We start from the raw sequence: 27221 nt of genomic DNA, 5'->3' as shown, positions 1-27221 counted from the left end.
GTGTCTTGTTACTGGGACTAACAGTAGTGTTAGGCCAGGCAGGCCTCGGTAGAAGCGCTAAGAAATAAATCAGTTCGGGAGGATCTTACTACTTTTGTCTTTTCAACCAGTAGACCTAACGCCATAGGTATGGTATGATTCTCGTTATCTCTGGAAATAGGGGATGTTGGCATTAATGTCATTTTTAAGGTTGTAAGAACAAAGGTGAAGATTAGTCATTTTTCCCCATTAAAGACCAGCCATTAAAGCTGCCAATGGCTATTCTGGTGCTTTCCCCACGCTCTTGATCTTAGGCTTGTCAGTTTGGGCGTAAAATGGAACATAAGTCATGGGCAGTCTTTGTAAAAAAGTATGGACACTGGTTGTCATCCCATATCCATACTGATATCCTTTGGTAAATCCCTCGTGGCCATGAAGAGACGTTAGGGCTTTTTCTGTTTAGGAACTAGTGTTTGGTGTTTATGAATACTCCATCCTACCTGTCTTGGTCGTTAACATGTCTTTTCCCGCGCTCTGGCTGTTCTGGTTGCGCTGTGGTGTGATGACCAGGTGCATTTTATAATACGTGTACTTTCCTCTGTGGCCAGTAGGTGGTGACTCAGTACTAGCAATGAGATTAATTTTTTATTTAATTGTTAGAATTTTAAAAGAATTGAATTTGAAACTCTTAAACTTTCCCCCAAGATTCCGAGTACTGGGGATCGGGTGAGTTTTTGGCTTTTGAAGTTAAACGTGAAACCAAAAATTTATGACACTTTTTGATAACCAGACCTCAGATGGGAGCTCTAGGGTATCAGTTTCCATCATCTGAGTTCCTCTAAGTTTTTTTTTTTTTAATATTTTACTTATTTGAGAGAAAGAATGAGAGAGAGAACATGAGGAGGGGAGGGTCAGAGGGAGAAGCAGACTCCCTGCTGAGCAAGGAGCCCAATGCAGGACTCGATCCTGGGACTCCAGGATCATGACCTGAGCCGAAGGCAGTCGCTTAACCAACTGAACCACCCAGGCATCCGGAGTTCCTCTTAAGTTTTTACCCACTAAATGTATTGGACAGCTACCTAAGAATCTTTCTCATCTTTCAGCTCTGTTAGCGTCTATTTGCTTTATTAACCAGCTGGGGAGAAGGAACTATCATTTCCCCCTTATAACCCTTTCCCTGGTCAGCCTAGTTCCAGACATTTTGTCCTAAATTTCCTAACCCACACCGGATAATGATGTGTTGTCGTTCTTTGAATGTATTTCAATGTAATTCAAAGGAATCTGCGGGGCCGGGACTCTGCCTTGCAGCTCGGTCTGCGGCCTCTTGTGTCTTCATCCAGTCTGTGGTCGCCCGGACCTCACCCAGAGGAATGTTGGGGCCTGTCACTTGGCGTTTCCATCCTAGGAAGCCTTGCTGCTTCAGTTCATTTCATTCATCCGGGTCTTTGAAGAAAGGCTTGTCATGCAAAGGGGATGGGGCAAAACCCACTGAATTCCTGCCAGAGATGCGCTCGCTGGGAGTCCTCCCTATTGTCCTGGGGCAGTGTTTGTCTAAAATGGCCGAGGGACACTTCTTCTATCTCAAATAAAACCTGCCACTTGCACGGGAAACTTGTGTGGGAGAGGTCTAAGGTGGAGGAATCTGTGGCTTCAGTTTCTGCGATCTGCGTTGATTTAACTGCTCCGGGGGCTTGAGGATTTCAGGGAAGTTTGGGTTTTGCTCCCCTCTAACTCAAGCTCGTGGGCTTTAGTCTCTTCTGTGAGCTAAAACTATGTACTTTTCTTCTAAGAACCTCTAAACTGAGCAGTTCTCACAGCCTTTCGATAGAGACAACTGCAACCACTTTTTCTCCTCTCCAGGAAACTGCTGCATGTGTCCAACAGCAAGCCCCCGCAGATTTATTCTTGGATCTGGGGTGGCAGTGATGATAGGAGCTGCAGCTCTAGTTAAGAAAGCCCAGGAGAAGCAGAAAGCAGCATCCTTAAGTAACATACTAGTGGGGGCTGGTCTGGGAATTCATGGTTTTTTTAAGTTTTATTTAAATAATCTCTATACCCCTCATGGGGCTCAAACTCACAACCTCGAGATCAAGAGCTGTATGCTCTTCTGACTGAGGCAGCCAGGCGCCCCACGGTCTGGGAGTTAATTCTTTCAGACGAACAGGGAAGGAAAATGGAATGGGAAGAAAATGGCCAATACTAGCCTCTAGGCCGACCAACAGCGGGGTGTTGCCATGCTGGCCAGCAAGGTCGTGCTTCTGTTCTTCGTTTCCCCTCGCTTCTCCTTCCTACTACCGCGCTTGTGGTCCGCGGGGCCTGCCTACCCAGTCTGCTTTCATTCCATCCCCCTCGGCGTTCTTTTTCCCCCGGGGCATGCTCCGTTCATTCTCTTACGCACAAGCCCCAGTGGCTCTGTGTTGCCCCTAGAATTAAGTCCAAAACTCAGTTTGCCATTCAAAGCACCATAATCTAAGTTCCTACCCACATTTTTTTTTAAGATTTTATTTATTTGAGAGAGAGAGAGAGAATGAGAGCGAGCACGAGAGGGAAGAGGGTCAGAGGGAGAAGCAGACTCCCCGCTGAGCGGGAAGCCCAATGCGGGACTCGATCCCCGATCCCGGGACTCCAGGATCATGACCTGAGCTGAAGGCAGTCGCTTAACCGACTGAGCCACCCAGGCGCCCCCCCTACCCACATTCTTCATGACCTTCACTTCCAACAACCTGTACAAAATCCTTCCCCATACTCCCACCGCCCTTTTTCCTCTCCAGATCTCTTGTATTTCCATGCAGTGACATTCCCGGTCTCAAGGGTGCCTTGCCCACACCTCCTCCCCACCAGTCCAGATCTCGCCCAATTTTTGAAAGCCCTACCTCTGTTTTCCCTTAAGATTCTCTCATACTTCCTGCAACTGAAAAGTAAAAGTTTCTCTCCGCTGTTTTTGTGACCCATCTCTGTTCTACCCGGGTATTTATCTTATTTTCCTGTCAAACCAAGAACTGCCTTCCTCCCCCTTTCCACTGTCTACAGCACTTAGCACGTTGCCTTGTATGCAGCGAGTATTCTCTACATGCCAAATGAATGAAAGGAAATATTTGAGATTTTTTTTTTTATTTGAGAGAAAGAATGAGAGAGAGAGAACACATGAGAGGGGGGAGGGTCAGAGGGAGAAGCAGACTTCCCGCCGCGCAGGGAGCCTGATGCGGGACTCGATCCCAGGACTCTAGGATCATGACCTGAGCCGAAGGCAGCCGCTCAACCAACTGAGCCACCCAGGCACCCTGAGATGATTTTTAAAATGTGACCATGACTAACAAGAATAAATGAGCTGTGAGATACTGCAAGTGTAAGAAAATTATCCCACTCTGATTTGGGAAAATATGTGAAAAATAATCTGAATTTATTATTTCAGCACAGTATAATACAGGGGTGTGGCAACAAAGTAAAAACTAAAACGGATTGATATAAATATACTAAAGCCCAGTTTATCAGTTACTAAAATGATACAAGTCTCCTGTTTTATTATAAAGAAAAAAAGATTTACACTGTACACAAAAAGATTTCCTTCCAAGAGCTGTAAAGTGGAGAAAGGGAAAAGTCAAATACTTGATTTAAAAGGTGGTGTTGAGAAACATGATCTGGCCAGCCAGCCCATCCCTTACGAGGAGACCCCCACGGGGCTTCCTTGTGACTATAAATAGACATTCCATTTCTAATGCAATCCTTCCTTCCTGAAGGATCTAGTTACTTTTTTACTATTGAGACATGCTTTCATCTTTGTGGTCCCATTTACAAAGCTGCTCGTGGTGACAGATCAGGAGGTTGGGCTTCTCTCCCTTCCTCTCTTCTGCCTTAGACGGTGGTACTCCAGGAGGGGTTGGCATTTATCCGTCTTCTCGGCTGACAAACTATATTCTGAAATCAGATCTTAACCCCTGAAAACTTCTAAAATGGGAAGTACCTATTAAAACCTATCCTCTCCCCCCTTCTATGGGTTCCCCCTGCCCTGCCAACCACTTGTACTGTGTGATGGCTCAGCTCTGTAAAGAAGCACTCCGCCTTAGTGTGTCTTCTGAAGTGGAGGAAGCAGGGTCTCCCATGATTTCAGGGAACTGGATGTCCTTGGTCACAGTCGCATATTGTTTTGAATCCAGTCTAGGTAATTAATAACCTTGGTATATATACCAGGAACATCTTTCTGCCCACAGCCAATGCCCCAACTGATGATGCCAACCAGAGTCATGCGATTGTCCTTCATACACACCAAGGGGCCACCCGAGTCACCCTGCAGTAGAGAGAACAGGTTAGTTGTTTGCAAAAAACGCAAACTCTTTGGGGGGGAAGTTAGGGTTAATATCTGTAGTGCTAATTGTTGTATTATTCAAAATTTCAGAGAGGGAAATTTTTATCTCGATGATCTTGATCCTGTAGACAATTATGCTGTATCTACATTGCAAAGCAGAATTGAGATAATTGCTCAGACATTTCAGGCCACAACCCTCCTTTTAACTCTACCACTTACTGGCTGTGTGGCCTTAGGCTAACCGTGCTTCAGTATTCTTATCCTCGAAGCTAGGGATCATACTATGTACCGTATGGGAGGTTGTTATGGGAATTAATTGGGAGAAAGCACGACATTTTGTAAAACTCTTGGTAATTGTTGGCTGTTATTGTCTTATTGAATCAAAATGATTTCTTGTTTTTGTTTTTAACTTGAAGCTTGCAGATCATGGTTTCACTTTACATACAACCTTTTTATGACTGTTGAGCTAGGGCTACAGCTGAGGTTTCTGAAGAAACCATTCAAAAAGACAAAGGTTGTCAAGGAACTGAGGGGAAAATGCTGATATAATTTACCTTATAAGAACAAAGCCCACAAAGTCTTCAATGGAAGAGCCCCGTTTCCTTCTTTTTGTTTCCCCTCTAACCCCCAGCCCCTCGATGGAGAGCTAGGCACACTGTAGGCTCGAAAATGTCTCATCAATAACGGTGCCTTGATTATATTTAGGTCCTAATACCACAGGCTGGTGCGTGTCCCATACCAGGGCCCTGTTATCATGAAATAGAAGTACCGACTCTGACAAGGGTGCCGACACAGAGAGCCTGAAATAGTTTGCTTTCCCAGGCGAAAAACCTCATACTAGGGCTGACATGAGTTTTTAAAACTTCTTTCTCACGAATCATCTGGGTCATACTCCCTGGCAAGCTGCAGCTTCTCCTCCCCCCCCTCTACATGGCAGACTCCAACAATTCTCCACCCCTCCAGAAGTCAAGAATTGCTTCGTCTGTGTTGCTTTACCCATCACTTCAATAGTCGATCAATTGCCTGGGCTTACAGGAAACCCTGAATCAGGTGGAGTTTCCGGTATAGACAATGGGGACACTTCCTGCAGTTTAGATTTCTTAGGTTTGGGTAACTTTGATCTCTCTCCGATTGTGTTATTTCGTTGAGGCCCTCCTCTAGAATCTCCAGCGCCTCACCAAGATGAATGCATCCATTCTGGCTGTAACTTTGTCTTGCTTAGGAACCTGTGGGCCAAGGACCACTTTTCCCCTCGGGTGGGCGAGACCCCTGTGTCTACCTGGCAGGCATCGTGCAGGTTTGCCTGGTTCCCACCACTTCGCGTGTCTCCGGCGCACAGCATGTTGCTTGTGACAGTTTTGTTGAACAGATGCCGTGATGTGCAGCGGCTGGACGGGTACAGCCTGACATGAGCCTCCTTCAGCCGCTCAGAATAGAAAGGAGAAGCTGAAACAGAGAAGGGAAAACATCTTACAGTTTTAGGGAAAGTTATTTGTAAATCTTCTAGAAAGAGGAAGCTGATTTTTCTAATAATGGTTAATTTGGATCCAGCTTTCAGATCGATGAGGTTGAAGCCTACGAAATACTGTCAATATCATTTTGACCGACAAAACCAGCTATTTTATAGAGTTTAGCCCATGGTTTCTCAGGAGCAGCGCTACTGACATTTGGGGCCAGATCATTTTTTTGAGGGGGGCTGTCCTGTGCACTGCAGATGTTTGGCAGCCCCCCTTGCTTCGACTCACTAAATGTTAGTATAAACCTCCATCCTGAGTTGCAACAAGCAAAAATGCCTCCAGACATGGCCAGCAAAAACACCCCAGCTGAAAACCACTGGCTTAACCTACTATCATTCAATTCTCATAATCTAAGGAGGTAGGCAATTCTACCCCCATGTGACCAGCGAGGGGGCCAGTGTAACATAAAAACCCACGTCCTGGGTCCCACCACTACAAGGTGCAGATCTAGGGTGTGGACTCAGGCCTACAGGACCAGAGTCGCAAGAGCCCCACACCCTAATCACCCGCCTCCACTTCTTATCAGAACCTTCCTGCAGTCTTAGGCCCTTTAAAGCACTTGTACTTTTCACCCCTTTCTTGACCTGCACAGTGACCCCGAGAGGTGGGGCAGGCAGACAATGGGTTCTCGGTCTGCAGGGAACTTGCCTACATTTACACAGCATCAGTGCCTGAGCCAGGGCTAGAACCTTCTCATGACTTTTTCCTCTCAGTAACCGCACGCCCCGCCGTCCTGCAGACAGACAGGATGGGGCCGAGACTTCCTCCCACTTACACGCCTCGTGCTTGCCGTAGCCAGACAGCTCACATTCTGTCCAGTCGGGCAGCCTCAGGTTGGCCTCGGGGAGACACACAGTGCGCACGGTGTCGCTCTCCTGGGCGCAGTGTAGCGACTCCGACTTCAGTTTCAGCAGGACTGGGAGGAGAGCGAGAAGAGAATAAGCCCCATGTGATGCTCGTCTGATTGGAGGGGAGGAAGATGAAGGAGAGGGGAGGGGGAGGAAGGCAGAGGTGCGGATGCACATGGGTGGGTGTGTGTCATGTCATCTGGAGCAGGGAGCACAGAACATCTCACCAATATCGTTGTTGTAAGTGTCTTCATCAAATTCCTCATGGATGATGTATTTTTCGACTTCAAATTTCTGCTCCTCCTCTCCAGGGACCTCTCGGTATGTTCTGCCCAAGACCACCCTAAGGTGGTGGGCATCATACCTAATGGAGAAAGAGCCTTAGGACGCACTGCTTGCTGTGAGGCTTCTTCTAACAGGCCCTGGTTTCAAGGCCTCAAAGTCTAGGGAGACTGACTGGGTTTTCTGGAGTCCCTACCTCTCCTGGAAGCAGTGGGCAGCAGACAGGACCCAGCAGGAACTGATTAGTATTCCCCCACAAAAAAACCTCTCTCCTGGTGACCTCCTGCTCTTGACAAAGATGGCGGCCTGCCACGGATGAGACGTGATGTCTGTGTAGAGTCCTCCTTTAATGCGAAACTGTGGCTGCTTGTACTGTCTCAGACCACAGGTGGCTGGGAGAGGAGAGGACGGAGAAGGGAGATCAGACCTGCGGTCCTTGGGTGAGGTCCTTGAGCACCTATCTTGGTTTTCTCTCTTGGAACCCCGAGTTTCCACAGGCTTACTGCTCGCGTCCAGGCTATAGAGAGGGCTAGAACAGTCTCCGCGGTAACGAAAACCACAGCTTTCATCTGTTGATCACATAGTGCACACCAACCACTGCACATACACTATCTTTAACCCTCACCACACAACTTCAGGGAAGCTGGGAAATTTTTGCCCAAGGTCACAGCGGCCCCCGGATTAGAACCCAGATTTGTCTGACCCCAAATGGGATCTTTCTGCCATGCTTCATTACCCCCGTTTTTTCCTGCACCCGTCTCCCGGCTTCAGAAATAACGAGGCCCTGCAGCTCTCTCCTGGAGGATGTCTACCCCATCTCTTTTCCATCTACTCCACCTTGCCCATTCTTCAAGGCCTAGGTGAAATCCTACCTGCTCGTGGAGCTTTCTTAACACTCCCAGCCCACCAGGCTCTGAGCGGGCTCACGGATACTGCTCACCGACGACTCGCCATGCACGGCCTTGGTTGTGAGTCCATCGGTAGTTTGTGTCTTACTGCCCAGTTATATAGTATGTTCCTTGAGAAACATTCTGGCTAATATGTGTGTTCACAGGAATGGAGTAATAATAATCCATTCTCAGACAATTTCTAAAGTTTTTTAGCAAAATGTGCCAACTTGAATTTCCTCTCGGTCTTCCGCTCCCTCCACCCACCCAGGTCCCCTGTGTGAAACGGGCTCTGTGAGAAAGGTTGGAAGAGTTCACAGCAGAAGTACCAGCTGTGGGGTCAGAGGATGTGGGATCAGACCCGGGCTCTGCTACTCAGAGCCCAGTGAGCTTGGGCAGGCCATGTGACTTCTGAACTGGTTTCCTCATCCAGAAACCAAAGATAGGAAGACCGCCTCTCACCACGCTGTCGGGAGAACGCTATGAGAGCACTTTGTTATCTAGGGAGCCATATGCGTGAGCTATCCTCCTCCATGCTCTCACCACGACCTCATCATCGATCATTAATAAAGGCATCTGGAGAGAGACGTTCAGAGCCTAATGAATTCTAAGAGAAACTGGCCAGTTCTTCTCCTTCGTTTTGCCCCTCTGTGTCACACTCGTGCGTGGGACGTGAACACCTGGCCAGAAGAGTTGTCATCCCACCATTGCTTCAGTCATGGAAAGCCCCTCCCCACCACGGCCTTCCTGAAAATCTGGGAACTATGCAGTCTGAACCAGACAGCTGTGAAGACACAGGAAGTGGCAGAGGAAATGGTCAAGAAGGGGGGCTGGGCAGTGGGAGGTGGCCAAGGGCCAGCCCTTACAGCACTGGGGCACGTCGCAGTATTCCCACGTCAACTTGCGGTCCTTCAGCACGTGGCACCAAGGCTTGGCATCCCCATCTGGGTTCCTAGGTGGTAAGAGAGTTTAAGGTTTTCAAGCACATCAGAAGCCACATGAGAGCAGAAGGAGGCTCAGTAAACCAATGGCAAAGCAATGAGCTGGGAAGGAGGGGCCTGAGTTCTGAACATGGCTCTGTCCAAGATCGCACCAGAGGAAAACAAGTTTAATTTTTTCTATCAGCAACACAACATTCCCCTCTCACAGGGATGTTGGAAGGGACTGTGAGCTGTGCTGTGAGGACAGTCTTATGATTCCCTGGGAGAAAGGAGCCAGACAAGAACAGAACAGATGAGAACTAAGTGGCTATGGGACAGCACCTCGAACGTGGGATGTGGGCTGACAAACTGGTGAACTTCCCTCTTTATAATAGGTGTTATTCTAGCAAGTGAATAGGTGTGACTAGAGAATATCCATGGTTCTGGGTCGTTCATATAACTTTAGGCATGAAATCTCCTATCCCACGTCCCAGTCCTGCCTTCTGCCCAGACATGAACCCCACGGACCCTGTGCTACGTACCGGCAGTAATTGTGGTTGCCCAGGCCCAGTGCCTGAGAATTGGTCTTCCACGCTGTGTAGACCTTGCCTGTTAGGACTATGGAATTCCACTGGAGGCAGGGGGCACCAGATGTAGTGTGGCTGGAGGTGCCACGGTATGCTAACCCTTTTCCAAAGTAGCAGTCCTCATTTTTTTCTGGAACAAAAGAAATCTCAAACTGAAACAAAACCAATTAAATGCTACCGCAGGCGAGTCGGGGTTTGCAACAGGGCCTGAGCGGGGCTGCTGGCCTGAGAGGATGAAGGCACTTAGCCTGCCCATAGGAGGGGGGAGATACCATCCCACCTCCCCTCTTTCCTCCTCCTTCAAGGCCTTTTACATAGGGATGGTAAATGGCTTTCAGTTGGTGGGCCAACTTTCATCGGTTGGATGTGGCTGCCTGGATTGCTGTGTTGAGAGATCCTGAGGGTTTGTTCACGTTCGGCAGGAAGGGCCTATGCCCAATTAGTAGTGATTATTGCTGGAGCTGCTTTGAAAGTAAACGGGGGTTTCCTTGCTTATACTTGACAGGTTGTGGCAAACCAGAGTTCTTCAATGGAGGGACATGTCAGAGGCCCCAGTTTCTCAGATTTTGTCTGCCAGTGCTCTGAAGGGTTTATTGGGCTTGAGCAGGAAGAGAGAATATGGACGTACGGATGCTGCCTATTTTCACCGATTTGCCCCATTTTAGCCTCCTTTCTCCCCATTTAAAACTGGCAGAGTGTACCACTATAAACAGCATAATTAAAGCAATCTTTAGGGCCCCCTAGACTAGTGAGTCCCAATTTACCGATCCTGGGAGGGGAGAGGATGCTTTAGAATTACTATAAAGAGTCCTCAAATTCACAGGTATGTCAGACTTACCTGTAGGCAGAAGGCACATTATTATTTTATATGAATATTTAGAACTTTAAAACACATTTTTTATACTATTGGGATATCATTATTTGTAAAAGCACCACAGAATTCATAGTGCTTTTTTATAATTTAGTATTTTTAAATTTGGAAAACCTTCTCATATTAAACATCTTTGAGAGAGAGAGAGATTGAGAAAAAGGCCCATCAATCACAAAAGGGAGCATCTCCATTCATCCTCAAAAGGACTGGAAACCACCAACGCGGCCCCCCTTCTCCTCTGTACACGAGGAAATGGGGGACCCGGGGGGGGGGGGTAAAGAGGCCAGCTCAAGGTCCAACCGCTAGTTAGAGGCCAGGCCCGGGTGAGGACCTAAGTCTCCTGATGTTCTTCCCTCTGCAACCAAAATGATGAACCACCAGCCCACTCCTTAGTGTCCTCAGCTATAGAAACACAATCAGCTTGGTCCTCCTAGAGTCTACTTCCGGGGACGCTGCCGGGGAAGGTGGGCAAGCAGCACTTACCCTCGGGGCAGGCTGGCGTGCTGCAGAACTCACTGCTGTACTTGCCCGCCTTGAAGATGTAGCACCAGGGCCTTGAGTCCCTGTCCGGGTTTCTGAAAAAGCAGCCAGGGAAGGCCGGGGTAGGTGCCAAGTTAAGCCTCCCTCTGAGACCCAAAGACTTTGCATCCTCTTCCGGGGAAAAGGTCAGTGAGCTTTCGGCAGTGCACGGGGGAGCTGGATCATGTCGGGTGGAAATGTGACTTAGCTACTGTCTCTGTTTGGAGACTAAGTATGGTTTAAGGAGGTGCGCACAGAAGCCATGTTGACAAGGGCTGGCCTGTGGCGGTTAGTTTTATGGGTTAACTTGGCTCTGAGTGCCCAGTTATCTAATCGAACGCTAATCTAGGTGCTGTCATGAAGAGATTTTGTAGCTAGGGTTAACAGCCACAATCAGCGGACTTGAAGTAAAGGAGATTATCCTTTATCATGTGGTAGCCCCATCCAGTCTGTGCAAGGCCTTAGGGGCAAAAGCTGGGAAGACCTCTGCCTCCAGACCGCAACAGCAAAGCCTGTGGGAGTTCGCAGCCGGGGGCCTGCCCACATGCTCCAGACGGGCCAGCCCCGCGGCGGCCGGCGCCGCCTGCGAACATCACTGCGTCGGTAGAGAAGGCGCCTGTTCTGTTTCCGGGGGGCCCGCTGCCTGATGAGCTCCCGGTGGTGTCCCCAGCTGTAGCAGCTCCTCACCAGCGGGAAGCGAGCTCACGCGGGAAGGGGGGCCCCCTCACCTGCAGTAATTGTGATTCCCGAGGCCCAGCTGGATGGCGTTGGGCCTCCGCCCCGAGTAGCGCTTCAGGGCCAGCACGCTGCTGTTCCAGTTCACACACTCGGCCCCGCTTTCCGCGGTGCTCCACGTGCCCCTGTAGGTGATACCCTGGTCCTTGTAGCACGTGGCACTGGCATCTGATTGAAAACAGGACACATGGGGCAACTGGGCGGCTCGGTCATGATCCCAAATCCCGAGATCGAGCCCCGCATCCGGGCTCCCTGCTCAGCGGGGAGTCTGCTTCTCCCTCTGCCCTTCATCCCACTCGTGCTCCCTCTCTCTCTGAAATAAATAAATAAATAAAATCTTAAAAAAGAGAGAGAGAGAGCAAACAGGACACGTGACGCCTCCCAAGTGCATTCCCCCTTCTGTCATTTAGTTTTCCAAAGGGGTTTCACTTCTGCTCTGTCGTCACCCCAAACCAACGAGGCGGGCTGACTGCCGAAGCTACTGGGGCGCAGGAGGTACACGGGGTGGCCAGGGTCCCCCAGGCAGACCCCAGCTTGGCACCCAAGGCTCTGCCCGCTGCGCCCAGCGCTCTGGTTTCCTAACGAACCCTTGGAGGATCCTTCCCTGTCCCCACCCTGCCCCCGTCACCAAACACTTCCTCTCCTTTCTGGGAAGACTTGGGATTCTGTCCGTCTTCTCACACCACCCACCCACCCACCCACCACTCACCTATTTCGCAGCGTTTCCCCAAAAAGCCTTCAGGACACTCGCAGACAAAATCTGAGAAATAGAGAGCCTGCCGACACGCCCCGCCATTAAAGCACCTCTGTTCACTGCAGACTGTCAAGGACAAACAAGGCAGCCCCAATCACTTTCACAGCAGTTCCAAGGATAATAGGAATTAGGATTTTAAGAGTAAGCTCTGCCAGCCAGGCACTATTCTCGTTGCTTTACAAAAGGAGCTATTTCTTCCTCACAGCAAACCGTGAGGTAGGTACGCCCATTCTCCCCATTTGACGGACGAGGAAGCTGAGGCCAGGCAGGAGAAGGCGAGGGCCCCAGGTCACAGTCTCACGTTCTGGCTCAGCGCCACCACCTTAGCCTGAGGCCCAGCACGCCCGTAACCTCCATCTGAAGTTGCGCGCGCGCCGGGCCGGGGACACAGGGGGCGTGGGCCTGAGAGCCGGGCGCGGGTGCTGGAAGCTTCGGCGGCGCGCGCGTACGTACCTCTGACGGGCACCGAGTGGCAGTGCGCGCGGCCGGCCACGCAGCGGCAGTACTCCACGCGGTTGCCCCGCAGGCCCGGGCGCAGCCACGACTCGTTCTGCAGGTACAGCGTCTGCGTCTTCTCGTCTCTGCAACTCACTAGAACGAGGGACAGGCGGCCTCTTGAGGGCACGAGCCCCAAACGGTGCCGCCCCACCGCAGGTCCTACTGAGTCCCTCACTCACTTGTCATACAACCCATCCTTCATCCCTTCCCTGCTCCCGGCCCAAAGACAGCACACACCTGCGAATCTGTCACCAAAGACCGCTTTTATTGTTCTTCCTTGGCGGGGCCCTCATCTTGGAAGAATTTATCTATCAAAATGCATTTACTAAGTAATACTCTACTTTTTCATTATATTTTGTGTGTGTGTGTGTGTGTGTGTTTTTAAAGATTTTATTTGAGAGAGAGAGGGAGAGCAGGAGTGGAGGGGAGGGGCAGAGGGAAAGGGAGAAGCAGGCTTCCGGCTGAGCAAGGAACCCCAATGCAGGGCTCAATCCCAGGACCCGGGGACCATGACCTGAGCCGAAGGCAGACGCTTAACGACTGAGCCACCCAGGCGCCCCTAATTTTTCATTTTAATTCATCAGAAATATGCACATGTATATAATTGCCTACCAGAGTTATCGATCCACATGAATGTTACCACACTGAAATGATGCATTGCTAGCCCAAAAGAAAGAAAATTGACATCTTAGTCTGTGTGGGGAATGTGCTGCTCTCACCAGTATTTCTGATTTAATGAAAACGGTCTAAGTACTCGCATTGATATTCTTGCCTTCTTTGCCTCTCTCTGTTTGCAAACCAGAATGCCAACTTAAGAAATCTTTAACTTTTCATGAATTAAAGAAGTGACACATGCTCGCTGTAAATAATACTGTTGTTTCTTTTGAGGGTCCCCTGCCTGGATACCCTTGTCGGAAATGCTGTGCTATCCAACAGCAAAGGCATTAAGAGTACAGCGTTGGGGCACCTGAGTGGCTCAGTCAGTTAAGCATCTGACTCTTGGTTTTGGCTCAGGTCATGATCTCAGGGTCTCAGATTGAGCCCCATATTGGGCCTCTCGCTGATCCTGCTGAAAATTCTCCCTCTCCCTCTGCGCCTCCCCCCACCCTGCATGTATGTGGGTGTGTGTGCGCGCGTGCGTGTCTATAGATACGCGTGTGCGCATGCGCGCTCTCTCTCAAAAAAAAAAAAAGTTACAGCATACTTCCACTTTAAAAGAGGTGTTGCAAAGCCTTCCAGAGCCAAAGGAACTAGGTCATGAAGGACAAGAAATGAGGGTCCTAAGTTGGTAGCTTTAGATGTGAAGTTGGGCCCAAGAGTTCTTCCAACCAGAGTCAAGACAATCTGGCTGCGAGCATGTTTTATTTTTGGAATCCTACCTAATGCTCACGGCGATTTCCTCAGGTTTCTAAAGTCGACTCTAGAGTGAAAAGTCTTTCCACACCTGTGGGACTTCTGTGAGGTAACCCAGGTTCGTTACGCCGGTTTGACCAACCAGAAGATGTGGAAGCACAGAGATGGCAGTTAACAAAGATGCCAGGTGGACTCTGGCAGGATGGGGCTCACAGCCCAGAAAAGGACCCCGGAGGACCAGTGCCGCTGCGGCCTGGTCTCGGTGTGGCCTTGGGCCAGTTGCTCAATCTCTGGCTCTGTCTTGTCACCTGTGTAACAGGGCTTCGGGCCACTGAGCTGGCAGGCTCCCACCAGCTCTGTGACTCCCTGACAGCCGGACTCCTTGAGGGCACGCCTGTTCCTGTTCTCTCAGAACCTGGCCTTAGCTAACTAGGTGAATGAGTAAGAGCTGGGGGGTGATGCAGGCATCTTTACAGAATCACCCTGCAAAATTTCACCTTCACACAGCTTACATAAGCTGGGTGTGGTGGAAGATAAATCCCCGACAGCGCCTAGAGCACCCTGAGCTCCTAAGCCCTGACTCTGCTTCCTGCTTCCATAGACCCCCTTCCACCTCAGCTTCACCTTACCTCTGTAAGATCTGGCTCCTCTTCTGAATCGGGTGTGGATTTCCTGCAAAGCAACCAGGGGTGGAGGAAGGATCAGCCCATGCTGGGCGTGTTAGGAATAAACATGGTTGATCCAGAGACTGCCTACACACCCCCAGTCAGATGCCACCTGCCCTGAAGATTCCCCCTCGGGTAGCTGGCCCCAGGTGCAATGTCCACCTCTTGCCTTCTTTTCTAATTTGTCCTCCCCTTCTAGAGCAGTGCTACCAAAACAGCTTTCTGAGTGATGAAAATCTTTAATACCTGTGCTGTCCAATACCGTAACCACTAGTCACATGTGGTGACTGAGCACTTGAAATGGGGCTAGTGCGACTGAACTGAATTTTTAATTGCATTTAATTCTAAATTTAAATAGCCGCAAGGGGTTAGTGGAGTTGTAGCCCCCCTCCGTCCCCTCCAACTCTCTCCTCTAAAACCTCACTGTGCAAGGTACTCTCAATGGGCCCTCCATGGTGCCCTTGCTCGCTGGGCATTTTTAGAGAGCATGTCCGTAGTATGGCTTCCATCCCAAGTAGATAGTAAGCAGCCTAGGTCAGCTTGCCAGCTTCCAGGGCTCACGGCGTGTGCGCCACCTTTTTTAGATGCTTTATGGATGAATTCAAACACATACTTTAAAAACAGCTCCAAAGAAGGCAGGCAGTAGCAGTGGAGTAGGATTAAGTACTATTTGCCCAAGTCAGAAGAACTGCCTGGGGTTCTGCGCCTGAATCCTGAGCATCCTACACAGAGAGGAGTGTGTGTACTGCGCTCCGTAACTGCTGACCTCTGCACTCTGACAGAACACCACTTTGGGACTCCTGAGTCCATTGAGGGTACGCGGGCTCGAGGCTCGGGGCACAGACCTGAACTGCCCTCCTACCTGGCTGGACAAGGTGAGAGCTGCTCCACAAAGCAGCAGAACGCACACGAGCTCTCTCCTCATTGTATTCACCGTTCCTTCAGAGTGTCCCTTAAATTCTGGAAGAGGCAGGGGGGAAAAAAAAAAAACTTCATCGTGTGATCGAGAGATCAAGGAGTATGGAAAGGTCAAGAACCTATGACTTGATCCTGGCCAGTCCCTCCAGCATCAGGTCCCATGGCAGGAAATGCCACCGATGTCTGGAAGATATTTTTAAAGATTTTATTTATTTACTTGACAGAGAGAGAGCACTGTAGGCAAAGAGGCAGGCAGAGGGAGAGGGAGAAGCAGACTCTCCACTAAGCAGGGAGCCCGACGGGCTCGATCCCAGGACCCTGGGATCATGACCTGAGCCGAAGTCAGACGCTTAATGGACTGAGCCACCCAGGCACCCCTAGAAGATATTTTTAATTGTATGTATTTTTTATTGTGGTAAAATACATAAAGTTGACCATCTTAACCCTTTTTATGTGCACAGTTCAGTGGCATTAAGCATGTTCACATTGTTATGCAAGCATCACCACCATCCCTCTGCAGAACTTTATTATCTTCCCAAACTGAAACTCTGCACCCAATAAACAATAACTCCCCATTCCCCTGGCAACCACTAGGAAGTAGAATACTTTCTGTCTTTATGCATATGATGACTCTCTAGGTTCCTCATATAGGTGGAATCATAGAGTACATGTCCTTTTGTGACTGGCTCATTTCACTTTGCATACTCTTCTCAAGGTTCATCCATGTGGAGCCATGTGTCAGAATCTCCTCCTTTTTTTTTTTTGTAAAGTAGGCTCTATACCCAGCATGGAGCCCAAGGTAGTGCTTGAACTCATGACCCTGAGATCAAGACCTGAGCTGAGATCAAGAGTTGGATGCTTAACCAACTGAGCCACCCAGGTGCCTCCAAATCTCCCTTTTTAAAGCTGAGTAAGATTCCATTGTCTGTATAGACCACATCTTGTTTATCTATTCATCCATCAATAGACACAGGTGGTTAGGAGATCGTCTTGCCCGGAGTTCTCTGTGGGCTGAATAGTGAGACCATCCCTGGTGCTTCTTGGCAGCCCGGGGACCCAGTGTCAGTTTGGTTTGCTCAAAGTGAGTTCCTGCCCTGGGGTCAACTAGGTGGAACCACAGAAATGTCCCTTCTGAAACTTTTTCAGAGGACACCATAGGGATTCTACCACTGGCACCTCGCAGAGCCAACCTACCTCCGATAATCTCAGTTCTTGCACTTAGAACTTCCACGCCTCCTTGTCCCACACAGGAAATGCTCCTCTGCCCCAGCTCTTGCCCCTCCAGCCCTCCACTGCTCCCTTGGAAGGTCTGTCTCTTATTTTATAGACAGGCCCAGGGAAGTGCAAATTGGCAGAAAGGAACAGAGGCATCTGGCTTTTGGTCTTTAGACTCAGATCTTCCTGGACCCCAAATTCCCAGTTTCCCCAGTGATCTTGCCCTCTGCAGCTTAAACTAGGTTAGTTGGTCGGGGTGTTATTTTGTGGTCTGGCAGGCCCACTCACTCCTTTGTCCACAAGAATTAAATCAGGGCATTTCTTCCCTTGAGTCATTTCCCTTCAGTCACAACAACTTTGGGTCCCACCCCTCCCCCCTCGCAAGGATCCTCAAGGGCCCTGTCAGAACAGAGGCTACCAAAACTTTCATCCTGACCTGGCTCTGTCCCCTTTGTTTCTTTGCAAAGAACTTCCCTGTTGGAAGTGCCCATCCCCTCACTGGCCACAGGCCCCCCTTGGAGCAAGGGTAAAAAGAGAGGGCGAGTGGCAGCAAGGACTCTTTATGCCCCACTGCTTCTTCTGGGGCTGCTGGGGACAGGCAGGGGGTGGGAAATGGAGCCGGGGTTGAGGGGAGGGAGCAGCGGGGGCTGGTTGACAGGATTCCAACGAGGCCAGGCTCAGAGGGCCAGCTTGCCAACCAGCACAGCCCGCCCCCACCCCCCTCCCCCATTGTGAAGGAAACAGAAAGAAGGCAGGATCTAATCTGCCTTTGTTCTAATTTGGAGTGCCAAGGCCCCCCCACTGGGCAGCAGGCCACGTAGGGTGTGCTCTTTGGGGGCCTTTTTCTCACTGGGAGGAGGAAGCTTGCTACTGTTCACAGGCTTCTTGAAGTTTCAGAAGAGAGCAGTGGGGTGTTGAGCCCATCGGAAACAAGAGCACTTGGTGGAATCTTCTGGTCACAGGGAACTGCTCTGGATTTCCTCTTTCTCAAAATTTCCCAAAACCCCTCTTAAATTTCCCTTCTTAATTTCATCCCATTTCCTATAACCTTTTAAAATAGATCTTCTTAAATGCATTCCCCCTCTTCCTCCAGATGTTAATCCTGTTTCACATATGCATATAGATTGTCCCATCCTTTATTATCCTGGCCAAGCCTTGAGGTAGCTCTCAGGGATTTATGAAGAAATTCTGAAGCAATGAATGAGTAAATGAGCCACCCATCAACAAGGAACTTGAGCATTGCCTGTCAAACCAACCAGCCCTTTCAATAAACTCATTAGCCTAAGCCCCCGGTGGGCGGTGGCGGTGGGGGGGGGTTGCTTTTTTTTTCCTCTGGATGCCCACCAAGATACTGTTTTATTTCAAGAATTCAGGGTCCTAAAAAAAAAAAAAAGGACCTCTGGGTCCTTCTAACTGGAACACAATTCTAGATGTTGGAAAATTGCCAAGTAAGAAGTGCAGTATTGACACATTTGCATTCCCCGGACAAACGGGGGAGGGGGACCAGGCGGGGAGGCAGAGCATGACTTAGGGCTTCCATTGCGGCTCCCACAGCTGCATCATGTGAAAACCCTTCGTAACTCCGGGGCATAAGGGGCAAAGGAGTCTATTTTTGTCTTCTGCTCCTGGGAGAGTGAGAGACGGTCTCTGTTCAGTCGACTAGCCCTTATCTTCCTCCACTTTTGGGGGCCTTGCTGGGCCTTGAGCCGATCCAGTGACAATCTCAAACAAGGCTATAGCTCCATCTCGCTGCACAGAGGCAATGAGAGCATCTGGACAGGCTGAATGGGGTAGGAGGATGACAAAGAAATGAGTCATCCCGCCAGCAGACAAGCAGTGCAGTCCAAAGACAAGGGAGAAGGAAGAGAGGAGGAAAAAATGTGTCCTTGTTTTGCCTTCATTAAAGAGGTGGGTGTAGAGGTCTGGGGGCAGCGCCTGGACAAAGAACAAAGTGAATACCAGAAACAGGGACTCAGACTCCCTGTCCGTGGGGCCAGCCAGCGCCAGGACAGGCTCCAACACCATGAAGCACGGGCTGCCGCCAAAGGCAGAAGCACCCTGTGCTCACGGTGAGGAGGGTGGGAGGTGAGATGTGCGGAGTGAGTATAAGAAGTCCTTCTAGGCTCATTCTATAAATACAAAGACGACTTGTTATTTTTTCTCTGTGGCCTCTTCCTTCTGCTCTATTTCATAGTTTCCCAGAGTCAGAGAACTAAAAAAGCAAGAAAAGAAGGAAGAGGAAGGAAGGAAGGAAAGTAGGAAGGAAGGAAGGAAGGAAGGAAGGAAGGAAGGAAGGAAGGAAGGAAGGAAGGAAGGAAGGAAGGAAACCCACCAGAATGTCTCACTTTTGTTAGACTGGAATCCCTGAATCCCTGAAAACATCGCTGTGTGAGGGTTAACAGTGGAACGGCCACAAGGCCCATGGTCCCCAAGATCCCGGGGCCCCAGCACTGGCAGGCCCATGCTAGCACACAGAGTTGATTTCTGCAAATTTGCAAAAGGCACCCTCTCTGGTGGATGGAGTTCAGCAGACACAGAGCTTGGCAAATTGACAACGAATCTGTGCAAATTAAAAAACCAAAAACCAGGACACAGGGCCTGGCAAATAAAGCATGGCCTGGATTTCAAGGATGCATGGGCAGGAATCCTTGTGTGGGACCCAGCCTGCATGTCTGCGTGCGGAAGCCTCATCTGCTTCCAGAGCATCTCTGACCTTCTGTCTGGAAGCTGCATTGGGTCCTGCTGGCGACGGCACTGGAGTGGCTCTCTTCCCTGGCCCCTCTGAACAACCGTGAGTGATGACTGTTCTAGGGAAGAACGGGAACAATGGACTGGTAACCAGGGAGGGGGTTACTCTGCTAGAGCCAAGGAAGTGTGCCATTGTGGCTGAGAAATCAATGGTCACGCTAGCCAGAAACTCAGGGTTTGTTTCTGCAGTGGTAACATGGGGGCATGCTGATTGATGGGCACCCATTCATAGCTGTGGAGTCTGCACTGGGTGAGGCCGCTGGGACGGCAGCAGGACAGCTAGGGGAAGGACCAGGGGGAAAGTACATGAACTGTTGTCTCAGTGCCTTTACATGGTCCTTTTTTTTTTTTTTTAAGATTTATTTATTTGAGAGAGAATGCATGCGTGCGTGCACGAATTGGGGGGGGGGGGTGAGGGAGAGGCAGAGGGAGAGAATCGCAAGCAGACTCCCCACCGAGCCCATATGCAGGGCTCAATCTCACAACCCTGAGATAATGACCTGAGATCATGACCTGAGCTGCAGTCAAGAGTCGGACGCTTAACTGCCCTACTTTCTCCATCTTCCCCCTTAAAAATCTGCCCTCTGGGGATGGCACCTGGGTAGCTCAGTCAGTTAAAGCGTCTGCCTTTGGCTCAGGTCATGAGCTCAGGTCATTATCTCAGGCCCCAGGGTCCTGGGATCAAACCCCACCTCAGGCTCCTTGCTCAGTGGGGAGCATCCTTCTCCCTCTTCCTCTGCTGCTCCCCCACTCTGTCAAATAAAGAAAATCTTTGAAAAAAAAAATCTGCCCTTCGGAAAGGGACTGATATGCTCATTCACATAAGGTTAGAATGACTGAGTAAAAATTGATATGCTGCCTTTCCCAAAAGTGCCTATATTTTGAGACATAAAATCAGCTCCCAGGGATGCAAAACCAAACTCTCGAGGTTTCCTCCAGGGCTAACACACTGTGGTTTCTGCTGTTGTGAGAACAAATGATATAATGGGTATCAACTGTGAAACACTTAAAAATGCGTCTAAGTACTTTTATTTAAACACAACCACATGTGTGAAAGTGATCTGCAATAGAAGAACTGTACAAACACAGTCAATCAAGTTCTGTGGTTCTAGGTACAAACAATGCAATTGCCCCAGCTGGTATAGAACTCAAGGACTTGTAGTTTTTACTCTTGCCAGCAAGAAAAAGGCAGAAATAGGAGCAAGCTAGAGGAGACTGGAAATTGCAAGGGAAAGACAAAAGGAAGTTGATACTATGATCAAATTTTACACCGTGTCCAAGGTTTGTTACCTTAATCTCTGGTAAAGGAGAGTCTCAGGTTATTATTGCTCTGCAAAGCTTCTCTCTGGAAATCTGAGTAAGACAGAGTCGGTCTCCAAGAATACCAATACTCTAAAGTGACTCATGGCTTTAAACAAACAACACCCTCCTTCCACTCCACAACCACCATGGCCCAGAATGGATGCCAACAAATTAGAAAAGAAATGGTCCAAGGCAGAACTCCTTGGAACAGCAAAGGCATTTCACTAGAGTCGGGACAAGAGAGGGGGTAAGATGGCAGGAGGAAGCCTGCCCCACAGGCAGGGACCCCACAAAAGCGCACCTTTGCGGGTCCCAGACGGAGCCCGGGACAGGGGCCGCTAGCCTCTTAGCCCCGGTCTTGCTCACACAGGTCTTGCTTTTTACAGAGGCCGTGCTGTCAGAATAAAAACCATTTTCAGAAACTGCCATCATGTAGGCAATTCTTAACTTTTCAGTACTTAAATTTCTGTGTGTTAAAGTTTATTTTCTCTCTTCTTGAATAATGAGGGGACAAGAGAGGAAGAGTCTGTTTCTTACCTAATTTGATCCATTCCAATGAGGTGAAGAGAACAGAATCCTCTCCTAGCTCCCTCCCATCTCACTAGTTACTTAGGGCAGAATCCTCTCCGAAACATCGTCAAACCATAGGCGGACGACTTGTGCCTGAGTTACATGAAATTAACCTGGCAGCTCTGAAAACTCTGCACTGAGCACTGTCATCTACTCCCTGGCCACCCTCTGCCAGGTAATCCTGGTTGTTAGGAGGAAATAAGGGAGAGCTGGTTATGGGTCTAGGAAAACAGAAATCCATCCTGCCTCCTTTTAGGATAAAAACAAAAACCCTTTCCTAATAAACTTTTTACCCTGTGAAGAAAAAACAAGGTTCAGCTGACAAACGCCAATGCAATTAGTCAGTGCAATAAAATGTTAAACCCAAAGTTTGAATTTAAACAAACCCTGCAATCCGATGTTCCTCTAAAACAGTGTCTCATCTTAAGCCCAAAGGTAGTTCCTGGTGTTCCTTCCGCTCCCTGAAGCCAACATCACTGCAAAGCAACGAAATACGCAATCCTTTGATAATCCTTCAGTTCACCTCCAGATTTCAACACCCATGAGTCAGAAAACTGATCAGAAGCTTTCCTTGTATCATTACTGAATGTGTCCACATTTTCCTGGGCTCGCAGGAAAGCAATGTTACAGTGTGTTTGTGAGAGCTGTGTGTGGATTAATGCCCCTTGCTCCACAGGCATTTGAGTACCTACCACTTCCCAGGCAGAGTTTACAAAACCCTTTTACAACTCTTGAATCATTTAAGGCAATAGTATTCTCTTGTTTCTACAGAGAGAATCGAACTTCAAAAAAGCATAAGGGCCTTGGCCCTAAGGCAAGACACGTGGTGAGAGGTGGTGTCGGGACTCGAGCCGACACTTTCCACCACTCCTTCCTATGTCCTGATGCTGGACCGTAATGTTTTTAATGCGCTCAGAGTTGCTGTTTGGGAGGGGCAGCATGTCTCAGGGCAAGGGGCATAGCCTCTAGAGTCTTCAAGTTCCATGACACAACCCTGACACACAGGTTGCGCGTGGTTTCCTGGATTTTCTAATGGGCCAATCATTCCCACCTTGCTGAATTACTACGGCGATTAGAGAAGAAGCAGGCAAAGGCCCTACGACGCAATGGCCCGTGCACGGTAAGGTCAACCGTACTGTCACGAGTGTCCTTCAATAACGGGAGCACCAACATTAACAGCTTCTCCCTGGAAAAACAACCGAAAGCTACCAAGGCAGAAAGATGCTAACATCTATGGGGTTCCCCATTGTGGTCAAGCATTAATACCCAAATACTGTTTCCTAGATCATGCAGACATCTTGTGATAACCTGCCACCGGATTCTTTACAACTGATATAAAAGCTCACACCTTTCATCTACACACACAGACCAGTATTAACAGGAGCCATTAGTTCCTGGATATGAGGTGGTGTCTTTTATCCTATCTTGAATGTGGGTTTTTTTTTTTTTTAATTTGCCTTTCCAGGACCTATTTACATCAGGGCCACTCTGGACTCTCAGAAGAAGCTGGAATTAGCGCCCGAGACAGCTGGAAGACCAGGCTGTTGTTGCTACTGATAAGGCCCGTCTGATGCAGACCACGTGGATGTTTAAAAACCAGAGACATTAGGCTAGAAAAATAAGGAAACTGGAGCTTCCCAGAAAAAGAAAAAAAAAGAAAAAAAAACTTCTCTTTTTCTCTATAGCCCAGGTGGCAGACACTGGCTCTTGCTACAAAATAAAGGCAAAATAAAACAAGTTTCTCTTTTCTATGAACAGGACAAAATGTGAAAAGCCAGCAGAGATCCAGTTGACTGGCACTTTCTCTTTTAGATTACTCCTAGCAGGTTACTGGGCTTAGCTTCCCTACCTGTCCCCTACCTGCAGAGGCCTCAGCTGACATCAAGCTGTTCATGCAAAAGACCTCTCACAAAGGGGCTTGAGGCCCTCTTTGGGTGTCCTCCTTGGGGGCCATCTATCAGGTCCTCCACTCCATCCACCTCTCCTTCACGCCCCAGCTCAGTCTAATTTCCTTCTTTCTTCAATTCATGGGCGAAGATTTAACAACTCTATGTGTCCACCATCAAATATTTACTGAGCACCAACCACAGACCAGGCACAGGCTCCATGGTGCAAAGACATATATGTTCTATCCTCAAAAACTCATAGTTTCGGCACAGGACAGACAAGTGATTAGGTAATCATAGTACAGTGTGGTCAGTGCTGTGGTATATGCAGGGATGTAGGGATAGAAGGTGGAAATGCAGAGGAAGAAGGGGTCTTAGTAGAATGCAGAGGAGGGAGATCTAGTTCCCTCTTGTTGAGATAAGGGGCTGGTCAAGGTAGGCTTCCTGGAATTGATATTATATGACCTGCTGGTTGAACAAAATAAAGAGGTGTTCCTGAGAGTACATTGCCAAGAGGTGACCATAGCTTGGGGCCCAGGGTAATAGCAGCAAGCAGCTGGAGCCCCTTACTCTTCAGCATGAACACCTGCCACTGGGCAAAGGAACAGGATTCACACACCCCAGGCTCTCCCTTCGAGGGCATCCCTAGGAGGAAATTTGGTTCGGAAAGCTCGAAAGTTCCAAGGATGGAGGAGCCTTTGGGGCATGAGTTCGGTTTCGATTCCCTAATGTCTAGTTGTAAATTAATGGAATATTTGTGACCATATAATAAACAGAAAAGGCTTTGCATAAAGGTATCTCAGTATCTAGGTTCAGCCTGACCTTGAAGTGGGTTACTTCAGAGGCTCAAGGGGGAATCAGGTTTTCTAGATCAGTCCCCAACCAACCTCTCCAAGCCTCAGATGCCTGTGTCAGGAGCACCATGTAAGCAAGCCGTGCTTGCCTGATCATGGGCCTGCTAGCCAAGAGTCACCCTCAGGATCACAGCTGTTGGCATAGATGGTGCTAGGCGGCTGCAAAGGACACGCAATTGCATTAAGTTTTATAGGAAGAACAGCTAGTTAGTATTTCCTGGGTAATGGTAATAGGCACCAGAACTTGCCCAAGTCATCCCTTTTAAGAATGTTTATGCATTGCTTGCTGTGTACCTAGCACCTGGTTCATTTTCCCCACTGGCACACATGTTATTTTTCAGGTGATCGAGAGGCTTGTTTGTCGCTCTACCCCCTTCTCCAGAAGTCAGTTTCTCAGGCAGGAGAATGTACAAAAGATCGCCAAGAAAATATGCTCTTCTTATATGTAAGTAGACAACTAAGCCAGGATTAGGAGAACAGGTGGCTGGGCCTGGGGTTGGACCAGAGCGAATAATCACTAAGATGCATTCTAGCTCTGACTCTCTGTGAGTCCAAATTGTCCTCATTCTTTTATCTGGTTTGATTTGAGACTACCAGCTTTGCGAGCTGGTTGGCTTAAGAGAAGGCTTATAGCCTGAAACTATGCACAGAATTTTTCTCCATGCAAAGCTAATGACCCAAAGAATGAATGAAGAGAATATTCTGGTCACTCATTGTCTATCCTAGCCATCTCATCAGAGCAGAGCTGAAATTCACTCACAGAAAGTAGAAATTTTATTCTGAGACTGCAGATGCACAGTGCCAAATAATCAAGTGAAATTGAACATTTCAACTCAACACCTAAATTCTTCCTCAGCACCAGGCACTCAGTATCTCTGAGAAGTGGATGGACTTTGAATTTGAACTGGAGCTAAGTTCACCACCATTCCTGTGAACCACGATGCCCCCTCAACTGTCTGATTGAAAATAACCTGCACACATTTTAGAAGCTTTGTAAATCCTGAAGCTGGCACCGCTCCTCCCAAAGGATGATCTTCGTCAAAGGGCCCCTTCAGTTGCTCTAAAACCCCCTAACTAGAAAAGGTGCTGTTTGCAGATTAGTAACAGGCCTCCCCTGGACAGTAAGTTTCCCCGAATGCTCTGTGGTCCCAGCCAGTCATTTATAAAAGCGTTAGATGGATACGGTCACTAGGTATGGCCGGGCTGCTGGTTACAATAGTTTGAAATGTACTGAGCATGGTTCTACTCAACATGTTGGGACCCAGGAAAATAAAGCCGAGTCCCAGAACCTCTACTCAATGAGCACAAATCACTGCTGTTGCTCAGCTACTCCCTGGCTGTCGTCCCGTCCCTCCCCAACCCCCACCCCGTGTGATGAAGCCACTGACGAGTAGCACAGACACCAGGAGTATCTGATCTGTGGCATCACAAAATAAACCGAGTTGGTCTTAGGGAATGTGGACAGAGACTAAACCACTGGGCAGTGGGGAGCTACCGTTTATTCGTGATGAGATCCAGAGGTTTGAGGTTGGCACCTCTGAGAACACTTTAGGTAGAATAAATTGATGAGTGGTGTGGAGCTTTTTCTATTTCAACATTCACAAATCCCTGCTGGTGCCCCGAGCCTGGCTCGGCTCTCACAGGAAGCACTCAGGCTGACCGTCATATATTGATTCTGGACAAGTCAGCGTCTAGATCCCAGGATGAGTCTTCCTGCCCGTGGGCAAGAATTGCTAGGAAGTCCCCTTTGAGGGGACTCCGCTTACTAGTTGTTTTTGCAGAATTTGTTCATGGAATTGCAAATGCACACACACATACACATAATTTTTTTCTGTCATCAATCCACTGCAGGAGATCACCATTATTAACCTGACTTGACCACCAGGTAAATCATCATTTCCACACTTCTTTGCATTTGAATTTGTCACTAGTTAACCTGGGAGCGCAGCATGTTTTTCTACTTCCCTGGCTCCCTCCCAGGAAGGTTAAGAAAATAAAGATAGTAACAGTGAAAATCTGGAAAGCCCTGATATGCGTCCTGCAGAGCACCTTAGGAAGAAAAGCCATTGATGTTATTCTTCCCCTCTGTAATTGAAAGTCCTTAAAGAGGACCTCATACTTGCACACTGGGCAAAAACCAACCAGTGGAGATAGGCGTAGGGGACATGGGGGGGGGGGGGGAGATCAGAGGCCTTCTCTTTTCCAGCACTTCCCACCTACTTAATCCCGCTCGAAGGCAAGGAGGCAAGTCGTGCACCACCACCCCTGCCTCCCCCCACCCCATCCCCAGCCCCGGTTTCTTAATGGGCTCATTGAGGGAGGGCGGCAGCCAGACCCCGTGGACCCTCCAGGCTCTGATAGCCAAAAATCCCGAAGGCAGTTGATTGCACGTTTTTTTGCCCTTTAGTCATGAGGGCTTCCCATTGTCTCTTCAGAGCATTTCTCTAATTCTTTTCACTTTCCCCTTTACTCTGCAGAGATTTCTTCTCCAAAAAATAATCCCTCCTATTCTCTCTTCCCCTGACTGCCCTCGCCCCTCCAAAAGACTTCAGCCCATCCCAATGAAATGCAGATACAAAAAGAAGGCTCCCTTGGGGCTCGGATTCTAGCTAATCCGCTTTTTGCCTGAATTACAAAGTCAGTCCCTCCTGAAGGCATTCCTCTATTGGCTCAGTTTGCCTGAAAGACTTTTAAGAGAGGAGGAGATGGACAGACAGGGAGGCACAGAATTCAACTTACCGCCACTGCTCGCCTTCCTTCCCTCCCTGGAGAGCTTTCTCTTCAGCCCTGGGCTCTTGCGGGACCTCCGCTCCAATCTCCTTGCACAGCTCCGGCCTGCTTTAAGTTTCAAGGCAAGGGGTGGAGTCAGTGGCCCTGGGTGGGCGGGTTTCTCTGCAGCCAGAGAATGTCCAGTGGACAGGGCCCTGAGGGAGCCGAGTGGGGCGGGCCTGTTTTTATAAAGAGGGGGAGGAAGTTTCTGATGGAAGCAGCACAGCCCAACCTGGTTTAG

General features: G+C 49.0%; 1 protein-coding gene across 2 annotated transcripts; it reads right to left on the bottom strand.

Moving 5' to 3' along the window:
* Positions 1-3166: 3166 nt before the first annotated feature.
* Positions 3167-27105, bottom strand: PLAT (plasminogen activator, tissue type). Of its 2 annotated transcripts, XM_027599473.2 has the most exons (15): positions 26951-26987; positions 19565-19658; positions 15581-15678; positions 14683-14725; positions 12656-12793; positions 12158-12268; positions 11442-11616; positions 10678-10769; positions 9279-9453; positions 8683-8768; positions 7126-7321; positions 6875-7011; positions 6575-6715; positions 5562-5728; positions 3167-4264 (listed from the first exon to the last, which is right to left on the bottom strand). In XM_027599473.2, the coding sequence occupies exons 3-15, from the start codon at positions 15641-15643 to the stop codon at positions 4106-4108; spliced, it is 1683 nt and encodes a 560-aa protein (XP_027455274.1). In that variant the 5' UTR covers positions 15644-15678; positions 19565-19658; positions 26951-26987; the 3' UTR covers positions 3167-4105. The 2 variants fall into 2 exon arrangements, with proteins under 2 accessions (XP_027455274.1, XP_027455275.1); XM_027599474.2 differs by lacking the exon at positions 19565-19658 and having other exon boundaries at positions 3168-4264; positions 26951-27105.
* Positions 27106-27221: the final 116 nt, after the last annotated feature.

Source organism: Zalophus californianus, chromosome 2 (genome assembly GCF_009762305.2).
Source record: "Zalophus californianus isolate mZalCal1 chromosome 2, mZalCal1.pri.v2, whole genome shotgun sequence".
NCBI lineage: Eukaryota > Metazoa > Chordata > Mammalia > Carnivora > Otariidae > Zalophus > Zalophus californianus.
The sequence above is the reverse complement of the archived record's forward strand: the minus strand, read 5'-3'. Positions and strand labels throughout refer to the sequence as shown.

Excerpts from the sequence above, each read along its gene's own strand:
- PLAT (XM_027599474.2), bottom strand. The coding sequence starts at position 15,643 with ATGAGGAGAGAGCTCGTGTGCGTTCTGCTGCTTTGTGGAGCAGCTCTC. Across the intron at positions 12,794-14,682 it reads AGGAGCCAGATCTTACAGAG|TGAGTTGCAGAGACGAGAAG; the intron begins GTAAGGTGAAGC and ends CCCTCGTTCTAG. Across the intron at positions 9,454-10,677 it reads CACGCCAGCCTGCCCCGAGG|AAAAAAATGAGGACTGCTAC; the intron begins GTAAGTGCTGCT and ends CTTTTGTTCCAG.